Source organism: Ctenopharyngodon idella, chromosome 7, assembly GCF_019924925.1.
Source record: "Ctenopharyngodon idella isolate HZGC_01 chromosome 7, HZGC01, whole genome shotgun sequence".
Classification (NCBI taxonomy): Eukaryota; Metazoa; Chordata; class Actinopteri; order Cypriniformes; family Xenocyprididae; genus Ctenopharyngodon; species Ctenopharyngodon idella.
The window spans coordinates 26,671,793-26,692,142 of NC_067226.1; the positions used below are offsets into that span (position 1 = coordinate 26,671,793).

At 35.7% G+C, this 20,350-nt stretch overlaps 1 protein-coding gene across 2 annotated transcripts; it reads right to left on the minus strand.

Annotated features, from left to right (window-relative positions):
- Window positions 1–1,441: 1,441 nt before the first annotated feature.
- On the minus strand, window positions 1,442–19,338 carry slc6a5 (solute carrier family 6 member 5). Of its 2 annotated transcripts, none has more exons than XM_051901412.1 (16): window positions 18,447–19,338; window positions 17,179–17,631; window positions 15,691–15,841; window positions 15,065–15,196; window positions 14,746–14,919; window positions 13,770–13,917; window positions 13,545–13,677; window positions 12,239–12,373; window positions 11,988–12,091; window positions 11,043–11,167; window positions 10,758–10,870; window positions 9,813–9,944; window positions 9,432–9,531; window positions 9,056–9,156; window positions 8,745–8,912; window positions 1,442–6,650 (listed from the first exon to the last, which is right to left on the minus strand). In XM_051901412.1, exons 1-16 carry the CDS (start codon window positions 18,447–18,449, stop codon window positions 6,492–6,494), a joined length of 2,331 nt encoding a protein of 776 aa, XP_051757372.1. In that variant the 5' UTR covers window positions 18,450–19,338; the 3' UTR covers window positions 1,442–6,491. The 2 variants fall into 2 exon arrangements, with proteins under 2 accessions (XP_051757372.1, XP_051757373.1); XM_051901413.1 differs by lacking the exon at window positions 18,447–19,338 and adding an exon at window positions 17,724–17,910.
- Between the last annotated feature and the right edge of the window lie 1,012 nt (window positions 19,339–20,350).

Genomic DNA, 20,350 nt, shown 5'->3' on the forward strand with positions numbered 1-20,350 from the left:
CTTAATTAAACCGATATTTTCACTTGCCATTGTGTAGTTTATATTGACCAAGTGGATCAAGTCCATGCTGGTGTGATTGAGTGGAGGCGGGGATTAATTTTCATATCCATGAATTTGCGTATACAAAATGAAGCAAGGATGTAGTGTTACATTACAGTTATTTTAAGGCAAGAAGAAATTATTTTTTTCTAAGGGGAAAAACTTTTAAATGTCGTTTTGATTATCAAAGATTTTTAAGTTTTAATGGATAACATTATTGACTGCAGGGCGACTTTAATTGCTTTTAAACTACATTTTTGAGGAAGCTCAGCCTGGCTCTGACGTCATAGATTTTGGCCAGTAAAGTGATAAAATCCACAGCAACCTGAATTAATGCATGTAATATATGTATACTTCTTTAAAAGATGTCAACTTTATTATTTGTTCCATTATTGTTGATCCTCTTGTTTTGGCACTAAAAATAAGTAGACCTAACAAAATGGTATCTTAGCTAAACCTTTAACCTTTTGGAACTTAGTGAAATGAATTCTTAAAAAAAAATAATGACCTATATACAGGCACAATAAAGCTTTCTTTACTCAAAAACCAACCCAATAAATGACACGTTTGACCACATGACAGGAAAATGTGGCAAAAGCAGTCAAGTTGCATGTAATATGCACAAAGTCTCCACATCAACACTCAATTTATATCCTTTTCAAGATCATTCTGTTTGAACATTTGACATCTGAAGAAAGGTTTGTTGCACTTGTAGTATACTTGTTGTAATGATTATTTGAAATTATTTAAAGGCACAATGTGTAGTTTTTCGTGGAATCATGTTGTCTTCACGTCTACAGCCGGTGGAAAAGAATCAGACAGGACTTAGAAATCATATTAATAGATGAGTTAATGTATTAAAGATTTATTAACATTACTGTAATATGAAGCAGGGCGTGGCTGAATGAGGCCGCTGGAGCGATTGCTAATGAGAGACGAGCGCGACACACGTCTGGAGAGCAGCAGAACTTTTATTATGCCGCAGTCGCTGCTTCTGCTTCTTCCGGTCATGTGTATGTGGGGTAACGCAGCGCTGTTTATCATATAAGATACATTTGTGTGTTGAAAGTTGTCCTGGTTAAAACTGCCTATTTCTCTAGATTTAAACATTCTTGGAAACATTTTGGATAATGTTAGTACGCAAGTCAACAAAATATATAACATTGTTCTAGTGTTTTTTGGATATTTTAATTGTGCCTTTAAGTGTGACATATCTTTTAAGGAAATGGCCTACAGTATAACCAATTAAAAGAATATCTTTTTTTTTTTTTTTTTTTGACAATTAAAATGTAAAATAGCAGTTTTCTTTCTTGCATCACCCATGCGTGTGTAAGTTTGTATGTGTGCACATGTGTTAGAACTCAATATTACTCAAAAAACCTCAGGCATATAAGAACACAACTGGAGTTGAAAACATTAACATTTATTTATTGATTAAGAGGTTATACATTTTATGATAAATATGGTCTTTTATTGTATTATTGGCAAAAGATACTATGATTCAAATTGCATTTCTATACATAAATACAAAATCTGAGGTAGGGCCTCAAGGATTAATGACATTTAAAATAAATTATGCCTTTTCATATATGTTTCTTTTCCTCTTTTTGTACGTTTTTACATTTTTTTTGTCTGGCACAGGATTTAAAATCTAGATATTTTTCATATTTATACTCTACAATTCAACTCAAATGATGCCATGATCTGTTGGAGGTACATATCTGTATCCATAGGCAGATTTCCCTCATGTAAAACACACAGAAATATATGACATTACCCAAGTAATAAGAAATTTTACCTATGCTCCGATAGGTCCACAGTAAAGTGCCAAATGACACGACATACATTACAATATAGACTGACCACATAATGACTGATTGGAAGCTACTCTGTATCATTATTCTGAAATACATATAATAGTTTATTACCAGAGGACATCTATAAGGCCAAAGGTTACCTGAAGATGTCATATAACATATTGGCACACATCAATAATGAAGGATGAGTGGCAGTATCTCAGTCTCCTAAATACACAGAATAATATATTTAATTTCTTCATATTTATATATAGGATATTTGTATATATATATATATGTGTATACGTATATATATATTTTCTTTTAGAATATATGTTCTTTTTAAGCTTTTTTTCAGAACCCTTTGAGAAGTTCTCCTTCTTTGGTTGCCTACTGCCCAGTGTCGCCCTGTAGGTAGGAAAAGGTGGTAAACTCAGCTGCAGCTGCTAAGTGAGGGACACATTCGAGAAAAGGAGCGTAAAGGGAAAGCATACATGGACAAATAATCCACAGCAACACAAACAGCACATGCAAGACCGTTACCTATTATTTTTTTCCCACAGATTACGTGTTACTTGAAGGGGTTGTAACAATAGCTCCCGGACAGACGTACAGCAACACAAGGACTAACAGAAACTCCATCCAGACCCTCAAATATTACAACAATGATCACAGCAGCCGTATACAATTAACGTGTGCTTTGTGTATGTTTGTTTGTGCTACGTAACCTAGAGCTTCTGTTCGAGTAAAAAGCACTCAGCTCTTGCATACAAATGTAACCAAGCCCTATGAGGACCTCAAACTGACTACCAGGCTGCATCTGACCATGTCTGGATGGTTGGATAAATATAAATATAAATCTAAACATTAAGCGCTGCATATTATTCCACACATCCACACACACACATATACTACACAGAGAGTAAGATTAAACATGAAAAAGCATCTCTTTTGTGGCACTAACATACTGAGGAACACCTTTTTTCTTTTTCTGTTTTATAAATGCTCTATATAATCAAGGTGATTAGTGTAGTATCTGCATATTACATGGCTTTTGAAACACATCACTCCCAGGCAAAGTCATTATTCTCAGTGTTATTATTTGCATTGCGTGGGCAGTGTGGTTCGCTTCACTTGTAGTAGTACTATTTAAATCATATCCACACTACTAATCGTATAGGTATACATACAGTAGAACTAACAAAAAAGTAGTACTTGTCTTTTCATTTAGGCTTTTTATCAGTGTGGTGGTGGAAAGCAACCACATATTTTTGAGTGATGTTTAATCAAAGTGCTTTTTGTACTCAAGTTTGGTCAGCTTTGACCGGCACAACAACTAACCAGAACTAAAAACCTTTTGCCCAAAGCAATACTACAAGAGCATTATCTGTAGCCATTATTTACAGTCCAATAGCTAGAAATGGGACACTAACAATAAGATATGAAGTATTCAAATTGTCAATATATGGCATAATTTTCTGAAAATGTGCACTTTTACGACTCTTATAGGGAATGGGTTTAATATGAATTACATGCACTGCCCTGGCAAAAAAAAAAAAAAAAGTTGCTGTTTAAATAGGCAAATTCTTAAGAGTCTATGACTGGATCATTATTGCAGTGATTATTATGTTTCTAGCATGTTATATAACAGTTCTTCTAACCCTAAATGATGGAGTGTGTAGCTTTTAATTTCTTAAATAAGCATGTAGGAAGACACATCATGGTCATATTCCAGGATGACAATGTCAAGATTCATTAGGGTTAAAATTGTGAAAGAATGGTTGGGAAGGAGCATGAAGAATCATGGAAATAAATGTTGTGATGTTATTTCCATCGAGAGGTGCATCAATTTTTGGTCAAGATCTTGTTGACAATGCAAGAGGTGAGCACTCTGTAAAGTCTCCTCCAGCACATCCCAAAGATTTTCAATGAATTTAAGGTCTGGACTCAGATGCGCCAATTAATGTGTGAAGATGATTCTTCATGCTCCCTCCCAACCAATCTTTCACAATTTGAGCCTGATGAATCTTGAATATGTGTCTTCCTACATGGTTATTTAAGAAATGAAAAGCTAAACTCAAAAAAATAAATAAATAAATACGTTTTATTGTTGTTAGTTTCACTCAAACCATCCTTGTTCACATAACTACATGAACTTAATTTAAATGAGTTGTTTCTACTAAAAATGAGTATTGTCAGCTTTAGTGTTTAAGTCAACTTAACATTGCTGAGTGAAACGCACAAATTAATGTTGATTATAACTAACTGGGCAGTGGATCCGTAGTTTCCAACATGCTTTGCAAGGGACTTCATTAGGAAAGTAAATTTAGGGAATAAAGTGTTAGTTTATGTGTTTTTCAGTAAAGGGAAAGATGTTGTTAGTTTAGTTGTTATTGCTTAATGTTCAGTTATGTTGGACATTTAGAGGAGATCTGTAATGTTTTTGAATTTTGTGGTTGCCATTATGCAGAAGAGTGGCACCTGTGTTTAGGCTGTGAGCACTCATATGTGCATGTTTATAGACCGTATGCGCCAGAGAAAAAAGCACGCCGCCATCTTTATAATATTGTTTTTGAACTTCAGTTTTTGCGGTAGCTCTGTATAATTCTATGGCACCACTGTCAAAGAATATTTAGGGAAGTGGATTAACTTGTAGAGTTAATGAAAGTTATCATGAGCATTGTAATGCTTAAAGCATATGTCTTAACAAATGTCAGTAGAACGGGAAGATTTTAAAACGAGCAGTTCATTCATAAATACATAAGATCACTGTGGAAATACAAACCGGAAGACAAAAGACAACGAGCGCAGCACTGAAAAGGGGCGGGGCTACATAAGGTCTATAGGATGGAATTCCTGCTCTCAATTAAATTGAGTTTGTTCAATTAATTATTTTTTTAGTGCATTTTGTAGAGCAAATAGTTCATTTAATAAGGTAAATTAAGTCAATAAATGTGTTCACCTTATGTAATAAACTTTTATAAATTTAACTTAACATTATTAAGTAAACTGCACATGTAAGTATTATGTAATAGTAACAAATTCAAATGATTTGTTTTTACTCAAAGAAATTCTGTCAGCTTTACTTGAATTTCTTTTGTTCATACTAAATTGTTATTTGTACAAATTACTCAATATAGTTGTGTGGAACCACTTGACGCTGCTTTTTAAGTAAATCCAACCATTCATATTTTTTTTCATCAATTAGGGTTAGAAGAACTGTTGCCAAACATATAACATGAAACATAATAATCACAGGAATAATGATCCAGTCAGAGACTCTTAAGTATGTGCCTATTAAAATCCAAACAGCGACTTTTTTTTTTTTGTCCGGGCAGTGTATAAAGCTTCCACAAATGTGTTCAACGCTAATCCAACATCTAAAAAGGTTGATGGAACGGAGTAATACCTGAGACCCTGTTTCATGAAGACGCACAGACAGACAGAGATGGAAAATGTTTAAAAAAAGGAGTGTGGTCCCCAAGCATCTATCACAGAAGTTTCCTTTTTTTTCTAATCTACATATCCTCTGCGAGCAATTGTTAAAAATAGCGTGTCAGCTATGTCAGTGTTTAAAGATAAACATGTAGTTTTTAAAATATACACATTTCATGAGACGACTGGCTTGCCACACATACCGCACTCCTTAGTTTTTCCTCTACTTTTCTTTTGTGTACTCCACTATAACTGTGTACTGCATAAGAATAGGAGGATTCACAAAGTCTACGAACAGATCACGACACATACTTGAAAGCATACTCTAAATATTAGTATACATACATAACTGCTAATTGGCCGTTGAGTACTACTCTAAACAACACTGAAAGGTACTAATACAGTTTTGCATGGCTAAATTTTCTTTGAATAAAGGAATGGATCTATACTACTGGAACCTACACTATGAGTTTGGCTTCTATAACACTGTAGAGATATTTCCGACAGGTTAGTACATTGTTAGAAAGAGTAGGATAGCTTATAATTCACAGAGACTGAAATGTGCTCACTTCCCTCCATAATGTAGTATTAATACGCACTATACTATGCAGTATTTTATAAATAGAGGAAGTCTGAGGCACAAGGTACAGCTATAAGTGGACACAAGTGGAGAGCGATAGTACGATGATAGTACGATGCCAGAAAAGAGTTTGAGTTCTCTGTGCACTACTCAGCAGTTTATCTCATTTGTGTTTGCTACATTTAAGAGATGACAAGCAAATAGACAAGAAATATAAATGTTGTTCTCATTTTTTCTTTTTTCTCTTTAACATCAGCAGTCACTTCGGTATGAAGAAAAAATAAAAAACAACCACTGCATGATGCACAATCAGTCAAATATTGCCTCAACAGTTGCAACTGCATCATTATATTGCCTCTGAGAAAAAGGTTCAGCTGGGATCGGTGTATCAGAATGTGCGTGAAAGACCTCCACTGTCAGAATGACTGCGAATAATAATTCAGAAAACAAAATCATAGGGAGTTGTCTGTGCTTTCCACCTGAAAGACCCCTCTAAAAGTGCCAGAAGAGGGGGGGGATATGGCTGAAAGAGAACGCTAAGGAAAAAAGGGGAGGTTGAATGGGCAAAGAGTTTGATATGAGTGCAGGTCTCACCCTCAGAGGCCTCGGGAAATTTTGCACTCACGGGGAAGTGAGGAGGTTTATTGATATTGGGCTGATAGCTGGAAATCTTTAGGGGGAAGTTTGAGGCCAAGGGAGTTGGTGCCCAGTGGGTCGATCATGTTCTTGTAGCGTTCACCGCGGTGTTTCATCAGGAATGGACCCCAGTCAGGCTGAGGAGAGCAAACCAACTTCAGCCGCTGCGGAAAGAGAGAAGGGCCATCAGAATTGCATGCTGGGTGCTTGGTTTGCATCCTATCCTGTAGATAATTGATTCTGTTTGATCTTTTAAAACTCAAAGAAATTACAGAATTTTATAAAACGATTGAAAACATATTACTTTGATGCATAATTTTGTTGTTAATATTCTTTACGTGAATTCCATGTTATATATATCAGTGGAGATTTAATTCTAATGTTATAATTATTATGCATGCAAAAGATCTCAAACCACAGGACTAAATACAATGAACTAGTTAAGGCAAAAGGTGGTTAAAATGATGAAAAACTTTGGGATAAACTCTAACCTGTTTCCTGTTAAAAGTGAACCTGAACCTGTTTGTTAAATGTGAATGATTGGCTGTATGATTTATACTGGTGTTATGTTTTGTTGCTATTTTATGTTTTTTACTATTTATGTACAGCACTTTGGTCCATTCTTATGGTTTTGAACGTGTTTTAAAAATAAAAGTTGAGTTAAAGGACCTAAACATTTTAATCTAAAATCTTGATGTTGATATAAAAAATGTTCACGAACTTTATGAATTTTATGCATAAATTACCATAAACTTTTCTTATAGAGTTTACAACACTGACTGCTTTTCAATAACACTAGAGTAGAAAGAAAACAACCCAAATGGTTACACTTTATTTCAATAGTCCACTTTAACTATAGATAACTTTGCAACTACATGTCAAATAACTCTCATTAGAGTACTAGTAGACTGTTAGGTTAGGGTTAAGTTGACATGTACTTGCAAAGTTACTTACTAAATTTACTAAAGTCAGTAGAATGTCTGTTGGGGATCATCAAAATAAAGTGTTAGCAGATATTAGGCAGACAGTCTACTAATACTCTAATGATTGCTAGTTGACAATTAGTTAGTTAGTTAAAAACGCTGCCTTTGGTGGATGCATTCCAAAGTAGGAAGGCATCAAGGCATGTCCGAATCCAATGTTAGCTTCACTCCCTGTCTCCTAAGATACCTTCATCTGATCAATTTTTGCTGCCTTTGATATCCCCACAATCCTGTGCTTTCAGTTGTGTGACAGTTAAAGTTGCCTTGAAATTAAAATTGACATTTCTTTTTTTTTTTTTACAGAATGATGCAGTGCTAATAATTTCATTATTTTTAAAATAATTTATCTGTGCACATAATTTTTTAAAATAAAAAAGTTAACCTCTCCTCCCCCTTGAAACAATGTCTGTTCTCTTCAAGACGTGTGTCTCAGCGGAGGGGCGGACTATACAGTCAAACCAAAATGTATTCAGACACCTTGAACATTGCATTCATTATTACAGTTTATTCACCATAGTTTAAAAAAATGGTAATAAAATATGACAAGATCTCAGAGTTAAACTGTGTTTGGTTCCAAATTTTTATCAATTTTACTGGTAGTCCACTGTATGAAGAATTTTTGGGTATAATATGCTACAGTATACTTAATTTTGCTATCCTCACTTACATAAATGAACTATAGTGTCCTGCACCCAGTAGTAAAAATATATCAAAAATATCAAAAATGTCTGAATAATGTTTGGTTTGACTGTATATCCTCCACAACTGACTTCAAACTGGAAATCAGATCTGCGTCCACAAAGTTCCGTCATTTCCTACGATCCAATCAATTCCTGAAGGACGAAATCAAGCCCTGCCTTACATTTTTAAGCTGTTTCAATCACAATTGGGTAGAAAACACTTTCGCTTCCTTTCGATGACAACTTTAAAATAAAGAATCAAAGATGGTGTCTGAAAGTTGCGGTTGGTGGTTTTTGACCAAAGTTTTTCAATTTTGATGTAATTTCTAGCAAGAAATTACTATTGTAGTAATTAAATTTTTGCTTAGTTATCACCAAAGCTCTCTCTATTTTGCTGTAGATCATTAAACTATTAACGCTGCCTCAGAAGTCTGTCCGAAATCATTTTCGTGAGATACCTTCGTGTGCAAACGCTGCCTGTGAAGTCAGAGGCAAAAAGTCAGCTTCCTAAGCTTCTGGACGCAGCCATAGTTAGTATAATGTCTAAAGTGGACTATCAAAATAAAATGTTACCACCCAAACACCCCTCCCTTACCTCAATTAAGGTTCCAGGTGCGAGGTACATCTTGATAACAAACATAATGGGAATCCATATAACAGAACAGATGACCATAAGCCAGCCGAGGACCATTGACCAGGTCGGATAAGTGTAATCCTCATATGTCATTACCTTCCACTGGTACAGACTAAGTGCCAAAATAAACTAGGGAAAGAGGGAGAGCGTCAGTGGCAGTACTATCCAACAGTTATAGCATGAATGTGTGCATGCAATGGCATTGTCACAGGTATCTGCAGGAATGGTTATATAAACCCCTGTTTTGTCTCATCTGTATAAGGTGGACATACTGTGAGAATGGTTGGTGTGACAAAAGCCCAGCAGATTCTCCAAAACTTGTTTGGCTGGAACCCAATCATCATCTCAATGTCCTCACAGAACCGTTGTAGACCTGCACCAACAAGAAAGAAAGAAAGAAAGAAAGACAATATATTGTATGACATATATTTATACATCTATATATCTTATACATTTAAATAACTAAACTAACTAATAATTGTCTTAGCAAGCTTTTTAGCTTGAGCCCACTCATTGCTGCCTGTTTGTTTGTTAGTTTGTTTAGATATTTGTAATTTTCTTTTTCCATTACCTAAAAAAAATCAGATCCCTGCTGTGCACTAAAATAAATTACTGAGGCCCTAAAATCTGAAGATAAATTAAACTCACCGTAAATGTATGAGATTCCAACCAGTTCAAATATGGCAATGATGACCAGAGAGTAAGAGGCTGCGTATGTGTCCACCAGCTGAAGCATGTACATTCCACTCTGTAGGTGAAAACACACACAAATACACACAATTCAAAATACAGATAGTTATCTAATGAAACCTAATCTAAAAACCACCCAATGAATCACTTTAATTAAAAAAGAAAGACAAATTAACATTCATTCCTGACCATTCCAATTATCTGCTTTAGGAATTCCATTCCAGTGTGTTTACTTTTCTTATTTACTTGCTTTTATATTGTTTAGCAGAGAGCCACTTTAATTAAAGTGTGCTATAAAGGTAAAGGTTTTGCAGTTGGTAATAATAGTAAATGTCCTACCTCAGTGATCATGGGGAAACCCAGCACAAAAAAGGACAAACAGCAAATCAAAGTGAACTGAGGCTTGTGTGTGCGCAGGTACTTGGGGAACTCATCAGAAACAGACGTCACTATAGTTTCTATGGTGGCAAACTAGAGAGGAACCAAAAAGAGATTTAGTTATTTATTTTATTTATTCAGCTATCACATAGACTGTAAAAAAGGATGGATGACATGTCTCCACTTCCTTCCACTGTAGAAAATTGAAGCCAAAATATCCCAGAAATGGCGGTTGACATTGTGCCCCGATTGTGAGTCTGCACAGTAGTGATCGTGAGGTGAAGCCGCAGTATCAATACTCAAAGACTCAATTGCAAGCACAGCTGTCAATCATGATATTACACCACTTTTTTATAACATCAAAATAAGGGGCCACTAAAAATGGAAAACTTTTGATGCATTTTGGCCATTCATTTTGGGGGCCTGAAAACGCTAACTTTTGAAAAGGGGTTTCAAAGAGTAAGTTTTTGAAAATGATTCCATTATTGTCTCTATGTAAACTACAAAAATGTGAATTTGTGAAAATGGTGAAATCATGCGCATACGTGTTACGTGTTCAGTCTATAGGCACATAGTGTTTCTTTACAAAATGACATCGCCAACTACTGGCCTGGCATGAATAATACAGCATTTTAGTTGTTCACTTGAACATACATCAGTGTAATAAGAACTACCTAAAATGACAAAAAACAAAATTATTTGAAGTGTAATTGGATTTTTTAGTTTGGCTAGTGTCCCATTCGATTACATGGAGAAGGCAGGATTTATGACCTATACTGCAGCCAGCCACCAGGGGGCGATCGAAATGTTTTGGCTTCACTTTTCAGGACATGTGTGGCACACTTGAGCTATCACGTAACAACTGAAGAAAAAACTGTAAATCATGAGATTTATGATTGCCATTACCATAGTATCCAGACCAAGCGTAAGCAGCATGAGGAAGAAGATGATGGCCCAGAAAGGTGACAAGGGCAGCCTAGTCAGAGCCTCTGGATACACCACAAATGCAATTCCTGGGCCTACAAAAAGAGCATATTTACAAACCAGACTGATCAAAAGCCTTTTAGATCTGATAATAGTGGAAACAATGTGATGAGCTTTGTATATATTTCCACTAACACCAACACCAAACATCTGATCACAGTTAATCATAGCTTACCAACCACAACCACATGCAATCATACTATGTACCTTCATCTGCCACACTCTCGATGGGGACTTTGAGCTCATGAGCCATGAAGCCAATAACCGAAAAAATGACAAAACCAGCAAAAATACTGGTGGCACTGTTAGTACACGTCACGATGAGAGTATCCCTACAAAACAAAAGAGACAGAGCACATGATGTTATTTTAAATCATAAATAATATTCATAATACATAGATCAGATTTTGAGTAAATGTGTCTATTGAATGTTTACAATCCCTTGGGCAGACAGTTTTGCAATATTAGTTTTAAAATGATAATAATTATCCTCTTTTTGTTAAAGAGACTTGTTTGTTTACATTCTATAACTCAGATGTTACACTGACTCTTGTTTATTCATTACATTGGTCTTAACAAAACTTAATCAATGTACACTAGCGTTCAGATGTTTGGGATCAGTAATATTTTTTAATATTTTTAAAAGACGTCTCTTATGCTCACCAAGGCTGCATTTATTTGATCAGACATACAGTAAAAACAGAAATATTGTGAAATATTATTACAATTTAAAATAAGTGTTTTCTATTTAAATATATTTTCAAATGTTATTTATTGTTTTGATCAAAGCTGAATTTTCAGCATCATTGCTCCAGTCTTCAGTGTCACACGATCCTTCAGAAAGTTGTACTGCTTCATATTTTTGTGGAAACTGTGATACATTTTTTCAGGATACTTTGATGAATCAAAAGTTCAAAAGAACAGCATTTACAATGCTTATTTGAAGTAGAAATCTTTCATAACAATTATACATTTCTTTACCTTCCACTTTGATCAACTGAATGTGTCCTTGCTGAATATATATATATATATATATATATATATATATATATATATATGTATACAGTATGTATACAGTATATATACAGTGTATATATATATATATATAATCTGTCTGGCCTCAAACTTACAATCAGTGACAGTACTAGTTACCTGTAACAGTTGTTATGGAACTTATTGTAGGATGACAGGGTTATAAGACCACCCCACGCTGCAGACAGAGAGAAGAAGATCTGGGTAGCAGCATCCTTCCACACCTTGAGTTAAAATGAAATAGAGAAAGAAACACAGATAGAGGAAGAAAAATAAGATTGAATTTAGAGGAAAGTACATCAAACAGAAAACATCTGACTATCAAAAATAGTGAATAAAATTAATTAAATATACATCATTCTTTTTATTACCTTGGAATCATTGAGTTTTTCCCATTTGGGTGTTATGAAGTAAAGGATCCCAGAACCGGCCCCAGGCAGAGTGACCCCTCGGATCAGCAGGATGACCAACACCACGTAAGGGAACGTGGCAGTGAAATACACCACCTGAAAACAAGAAAAACGGGTTTGTGAAAGAACAACAAACATCAACACATATACAGTGAATAACAATGTTTTACTCAAAGAGATTACTAGTAACCTATTAGTAGTTTATCTAGTAGTTTATGCCCCTAAAGCTTCTGTCAACCTTTTGTTTGTCTTACAGCCTTTGAAAGCATTATTTTTTTTGCCAATCTAATATCCAATTTAATTCATCTAATATTTCGTTTGCCAAATTTAAAAAACACACATTTAAAAATTGGGGTTATTTCTACTTAATTACTCACAGTTTTGGTACTGTCTAATAGGAACTGTCTAATGTTTCAGCCAAGTGATTGTTATATTACTTGATTTATTCTCGTTTTTAAGAGGGAGACTCCTCAAGAAAGAGACTCTGCTAATAAATATCATTAATTACAAAAACTGACTTGTCTTGACCAATAAATCGTACAAATGGCTACTGAAACCTTAATAATATTAAGCATTTTTATGTATAGTACCATTCAAAGATCTGGGGTTAGCAAGAATTTTTTTTAAGAAATTAATAGTTTTTATTCAGCAAGGATGCATTAAATTGATCAAAAGAGACAGTAAGACATTTATAATATTACAAAAGATTTTCATTTTAAATAAATGGTATTTTTTAAATTTCATCAAAGAACCCTAAAAAATGATCATATCTCCACAAAGATAATCAGCACAATTGTTTTCAACTTTGATAATAATAAGAAACATTTTTTGAGCAGCAAATCAACCTATTAGAATGATTTCTGAAGGATCATGTGACACTGAAGACTGGAGTAATGATGCTGAAAATTCAGCTTTGATATCACAGGAATAAATTACATTTTAAAATACATTAAAACGGAAAACACTTATTTTCCACTGTTATAACATTTTTACTGTATTTTTCATCAAATAAATAGCAATAGAGCAATATAGACTTCTTTCAAAAAATATTTAAAAATCTTACCGACCCCAAACTTTTGAACAGTAGTTTCTGAAAAAGTCATTAGCTGATTTGTATTTCATCTTTAAAGAGGATGATTGACTAGATTTGCCTTCCCACAAAGGAAGTGGGCTTTGCATAGGATCAGAATGAGGCCTGCTGTAGGCTTTTAACATAGTTCCTGTAAATGAGAAATAAGGAGAGAAAATAGTCAGCCTATTTTCTTACCTTCCCTGAAGACTTGATCCCTTTAGCTAAAGATGCATAAACAATAAGCCAAGCCAGGAAAAGGCAACCAGCCAAGGGCCAACGAATATCACCTGGGTATTCAATACCCTTGGAAATATGCAACACATTATACCTATCAAGAAAGCAGAAAGATTCGCAAACATTTACAAAATTAAACATAAAACACCTTTAAACACTGAAAGATAGATAGAAAAGCACACTTACTTGAAATACTCCTCACTAGGGCTGACATAGGTTTTATTGTCCATTGTTACATTTAACAGTTTACTTAAATTCCCGACAGCATTTGCAGATAAACAGAATGTAGTGTTCTTGATTGACGTGATGTTTCTGTCCCTTAGTATACAGGTGTCTGGCCAGGAGAAACAATGACAGAACTTGGAATGAACGTGAAAAATGTCCCTGTTTTTCATCGTCATTCACTGCCTAAATTGAAAAACATTCTAAAACAATTTAAGTCCAAGAAATCAATCAAAAGTCGCACAAATACCCATTTCACACACATCTAAAATACTGTCTTTGATTCACGTGCAGGTTTAGTAGCGCTACTCAAACAAGCCACGAGGTGGCAGTGCATCTCACTGCGGCACTGCACCAACTCTTACAGTAAATTTGTCAAGCAAGCAGATTTTCTGCTGAATTCACCAAAAGCACGACATTGAGAAAAGCGTTTTAAAACGAATTACAACGTAAAATGTTAACAAATTCAATTAAATGCATAATAAAACACCAGAGTTTTTATTATAATTAGGTTTGTAAGCATAAAAACCACAAAACATTTTTTTCATTAATCACACATTTCAATGTGACACAAAAATCCTAAATAAAAAATAAAAACGCCAAATCTATTTGTATTGCATGATGGTAAAATGCACCTGAAATCGAAGAAATATTTTACAGTTTTTGGAGCAGACAAAAAAAAAAAAAAATCTGTCAAGTCATCAAATAAGAACTTTTGGTGAAATGAAAAAGCATAATTGCGTTTGGGGTATAAAGAGAGAAACTGAATAACCTAAATTAAGTTGTAGGCTACTTAATTCCTGAAATACAGGTTGCGCATTGCGCATTTTAGTTAGAAAAAAAGAAGGGGGGCTGGGGTGGGGGGGACTCACACACACACAGAGAGAGAGAGAGAGAGAGAGAGAGAGAGAGAGAGAGAGATAAAGACGCTCATCCTTACCCAAAAGCAGCATGTCTTTGTCTTTGCACTCGATGGTGTTCCATTCATTTTTACAGGTGGCCCATGGCAGTGACTCCTTCAACGAAGCGAACAGGTAGTACAATGTCCAGCACATAATAATATTATAGTATATGGCTATCAAGACAGATATTATCAACATGGCAATCCCGCAACCTATAATAACAAAATGAAAACCAGATAATAGAAATTACACTTAAAGCAGGCGGAAAGTCGATTACCATTTCACTGGAAACACTAATATAACACAAACAGTGCTGGTCATATCTGAGGATCAGTTAATAAAGTTACGTCAGTTTACCTTGTAGAGCTGGAATCGCTTTCCATACTGACACCGGGCCTTGGCTGGCGAACTGACCCAACGACACCTCCAACAAAAATATAGGGATACCGGCGAGGCCTAACATGATTAGGTAAGGTATCAAAAACGCACCTAGAGAAAGAGAGAACAGCTGCTATTGGACAAAAGTCAGGACTCATTAGTAGTGCATCTTGAACAAAGTTTAGTACCCGCCATTTTTAAATGTGAGTTTTAATTTGTTTGTCATTAAGGTAAACACTTAATAATATTTTCATAATAGTACTTTATTTTATTGCAATTAGATAATTTAAAATAAATACAATAAATATACTAAAACATAATAAAATGAAATATAACATTAATTATAGGCTTCACTTTTAATATGTACGAATAATACCTAATAATCTTTCGCCTTATAATTCGTATTCTAATATGGAATCCGTATAACCATAAAACGAATTTTTAATTTGATAACAAAAAACAAAAACAAAAAAAATTGCTTCTAACGAAAGTTTACGTTACTAACGGACATTCAAACGACTAGTTTTCGATTTAAAAAATCAATTTGTACAAGCACAAGAATATTTACGTTAGTTCTCGCGTGCTGTCCCTTAATTATTTCTCACCTCCACCATTCTGGAAAGCAAGATATGGGAATCTCCACACATTTCCCAATCCCACGGCATATCCCACCATGGACAGAATAAAATCCAGTTTGTTGGACCAGTTCCCCCGGGCCTTATTCTCATCTCCTCCCGCATCATCATCATCATCATCCTGGAAGAACAGTCCACTAAGTGTTTAGTATTATCGGCTGTGGGCTGTTAATAGATATTCAATCACGACAATCATCAGGTCAATACAATTATACATATATTAACATTTGATCACTTAAAAAACAAATAGCCTACACAGATGCTTCCCCAACAACTTTTTGTCCCGTTTCAGTGACCTGGGAATAAATGGGTCGCCCTTGGCTCTGATGAAAAACCCCAATGGGAATTGTCCCATAAGCAGATTCTTATGTAACACATTATCCTGCAACACAACCAGCCATCAGAAACCAATCTCTGGGGACGATAAAGCTCATACACGCAGAGCTCAGCAGCTTCATTTCCAATCAGAAAGCAAATGTGGTGACTCTTGATCTGCGGGTTTTGTTTCAGAGGCAGTGCAGCAGTATCCTACAGCATTTCATGTATTCAGATCCCTGACACGTCCTCTTACTTCACCTGTTTGTGAAATCTGCTGTAATTATTGTGCTGTCAGAAATAATCACTATCAGTGTTCAAATCTTTCTAGACTGGAAGCAGATTTCGTTTCGCTGTCCACTATTGAGAGACTAAAAACAATGTTCTTCTGTCTAAAACACTTTTCTAATAAGAGAACCGTGTAGCCTATCACATCTTTAGTTTTCCACACTTAGAATACAAAACCAAACTAATAGCCTACTATTATCTTACACCGTAAAAAAGTGCAAATTATAGGCTGCGAAAGTGTAAACAAAAGATTCAGGGGTCTTAAAGTAAATATTATTTTAGCATACAAGCCAATATATGTTTCCGCAACGTGTCGCTAACGATAAAATACTACAAGTTCATCACAGCGAATATTATACCTGTCGCTAAAATCAAATAGACGCCAGCGAATAGATTTCGGCTAGGAGGTAACCATAGCAACAATAAGCTGCCCCAAATAACCGCCGTTACTAACCGCAAAGTGTAGATTTAAATGCCACAATAAAACGCTATATATTTTTAAAGCTTACTGTGCTTGTGGTGGCACCAAATGACAGTTTCAGTTGAATGAGACGAACCTCTATAAGCTATTATCAATTTTTAAAAATCATTATTAGGTTATTTAAAAAAAAAATCCCAGCAAGTGAGTTCAATTAGGTAAGTTCTGCAAACATCTCAAAATTTAAACTGTAACGGAAGGAAAAGATAAAGCAGCAACTTGATTGTAGCAGTTCCTTTTGCTCAACAATGCAACTAAACAAAAAAACGAAACATCACAGCTTTCTTTTGCTCAAGACTCTCCCCGTTTGAAAGCTTTGCGCTCAGGGGTGATTGGCTGATTCTACCCTATTGAGACGTTCATTTGTAACCACTTACCCCGGTCACCGTGCCAGGCAGAACAGATGTATTGCCATCTGTACCCAGTATGATGGTGGTCTGGCTCATGGAGGTCCAGTCACCGGTGGTGTTGTTATGCTCCGCCGCGATCCTTACAGCACTTTGATTGTTAGACATGAAGTCCGACGTGGCTTTACCGGTCGAACCATCCATTTTACCGGCGGAATCCTTGCGCGCGGCAGAATTAACGGGAGCAAACGTGGGTCCAGGTGCTGCGTTTTTAAACGTCCCGTATGCTTTATTGGCTTCCATTTCGCACGGTTTATTTTCCGAGGGACAAAAAGTTTTCCGTTCGTTTACAGGCGGCGGTTGGGGCACCGGGTTGCCGTTCTCCGGTTTGTTATTAGTTGTAGCTCCAACCGCTCCCCCCGACGGCTGGGGCGGAATACTGTTTGACGGCTGCCTCAACATTTCCCCGTGTTCGGAAAAATCCTGCAACGTTAAAACGTTAAATACACATTAGACAGAAGCAGAATAATTGCTATTTCACACCTACAATGACCCAACATTTTACACAAACCTACCCACAGGCAGCACACCAAAATATTCACGCTATCATACTATAACTTCTGCAACGTGTTTTTTGCTAGATGGTTTGTCTGCTCCACTTCTTTGATTTTCAGCTCACGGACGGTCGCTGTTTGCTTCTTGCTTTTACCATTACAGAAAGATTCTTTAATTTTACGCCTCATTTACCTCCTGTCATTCAACCCCGGCACATCCCCTGGTTTTATGGGCAATAGACAAGCTGCCGGGCTCGGCCGAGGCTTTTCCCCCCTGCGGCAGGCACCAGTCCCGGTGTAAGTGTGCAGTACAAACCCCGGTGCAAACATGGAACATTACACCAACAATTACACTGCACCATAGGAGTACACAGTCCTAAAACCCTTTTAAAAATATGTTAAAATATTCTGGTTATATATAAATACCCAAAAGAAACAAAAAGAAATATATATATATAAATTCGGCTGTCATTCTATATGAATAATAGGCTTCTACTGAGGTTAAAAACTTTTATTCATTGTTAATGCTATAATATAACATAGGCTACACAACTAATATTTCCGTTGAAATGGTGTAAAAAAAAAAAAAAACCTGCAATAAAGTTTCAGCACCGTGGACAGCGACTCTTCGTTAATTAACGCATTTACAAATACTTTTTCGTTCCCAAAACTACTCTAAATAATTTGTAAATTCTTAACAGCAAAAACACACAAAGCGTAAAGTAATGAATGTGCTGTACTCACCATTTGTGCAGAGTCAACAAATGTGGGTTAATAGCAGAAAACAGCTGGAAAGGCGGCAGGCAGACTGAGTTTGGCTGTGCAAAGTGCAAAGCTTTCTATATCTCCGTGGGAAAGATCGGGTTTGCGTCAGTGCATGGCAAAGTACCCTTCGCATGACATTTTCTTGATAATAGGGCTTTGATAAATCATTGGCCTTCAATTCTGATTTTTAAAGGGGCAACAAGCGAAGACGTGAGCTCGTGACACACACAAGCAGCGCGAGACTACGTTTGGGGACGGACTGGCTCGTGACTGATTAATAAACTTGTCCCTCAGGACTATGTAAAGATGTTCATCTGACGCACAGAGAAGATTCTGCAGACGCAGGCATCGTGGGGACTGCATAGCTGACCGAGTCCTATACATATAGATAGCCTAAATCTAATGACTTTTCATCATGCAATATTATTAAAAACAGATAACAGGACCGTTCTTATATTTTCTTATTACATCCTATCGCAGTTAAGTTATTTACAAGCAATGCACAGATCTGCGTCAAGGCTGGCATTTTTTTTTTTTTTTTTTTAATTTAGATAAGGCCATGGAAATATGATTTTTGAACGAACTAGCCTATATTTAAATGAATGAACATGCTAAAATCAAACAATTATACTTTACACTATTATGAAAACTTTTGTAGCACATTTTCTATTGTATTTGAGCAATGTTATATTTCATGGTGCTTGGTTTACACGTCAAACAAACCCCGGCGTATATCCTTATGCGTCATTGGCACACATATTGCTCAAGTGTGAAAAGTGGGCGAGGTTTTCAGAGGAGTGGAGGTACTCATTTGTTAAACTTTTACGCAAGACAAAGGAGGAGTAATTTTCTATTTTTAGCTTTGATGTAAGCACACTGCATTTGGGCATTCAAGCATCAGCCCCCGGAGTGCCATTTTTAAACAGAGAAGCACTGAAATGAAAACAGCATCTTTATTAAATCATTATTATTGGGAAAAATATTATAATAACTTGCATGAATACCTTGAACACAAATGACAATAAATAGACCTAATATAGTTCATGTGCATACAAGTAGATTCATTTTTGGAATGTAGTGAGCTGTTAAAGATTAGCCTATATAATAATGTATTTTGATTAAAGATATTATATAAAGTGCACAACCAGTTAATCAAGCAATATAATAACGATGGTTAGTTATATTCAATGTTCGGCTCGCTCAGTTCCTCAGTCTTGATATCACTCTATACATGCTCGCTGCTGCAGTGACCATCATAAATCTGCGGCCGCCTGTGATAAGCCTCTATACGGCTGGATTAGCTCTTCGCTCTGGGTTTAATTGCTTTGTCAACAGAGAATAATTGTAATTGATTTCTGCTTCTCTTTCTGTGTCACCTTTATACATTCTCTTTAAAACAGGGTAAAGAAAAACAAAGTGCGTCTTAGAAATAGCTAACAGGAATATGTGGTCTTTCAGTGCTCTATATTTCAATTTCTCAGGCAGTTAAGTCCAGTTTCTAGTTGGGAATTGGTTTGTGTTAAATAACTTTTTGTTGTATTCAGATATTTTCCCAGACTTGTTTTGCTTTTTTCTGCCATAAAATGACAGCGAGCGCAATGGGTCTGATAAGGAATAAATAATGTTGAAACTAAGTAGTTCTCTGCACTTTCCTTCACTCTATAATTAATTACATGAGATAAGATTATGCATCAGCCGATAGTCATTTGTCTTATTAGTATGTTGTTCAAACAACGCAAACACGTGCCCGCGTAGGCTATAGAATGTAAAAGGGCCTTAAACGAAATCAAGTAAGTGCTTAAAGTCCCAACTTGGGACTTACTGCCAACAACGATGATCAGCTTCTGTCTTTGCTTTGGACCTCTTCTTTTTAATGCAACGCA

Bases quoted from the DNA above. Each gene is read 5' to 3' on its own strand.
- slc6a5 (XM_051901412.1), bottom strand. The intron at 14,920-15,064 runs GTAAACTGACGT...TTGTTATTATAG, and splicing joins AGCGATTCCAGCTCTACAAG to GTTGCGGGATTGCCATGTTG. The intron at 9,945-10,757 runs GTAATGGCAATC...GTTCCTCTCTAG, and splicing joins CGCTTGGTCTGGATACTATG to TTTGCCACCATAGAAACTAT.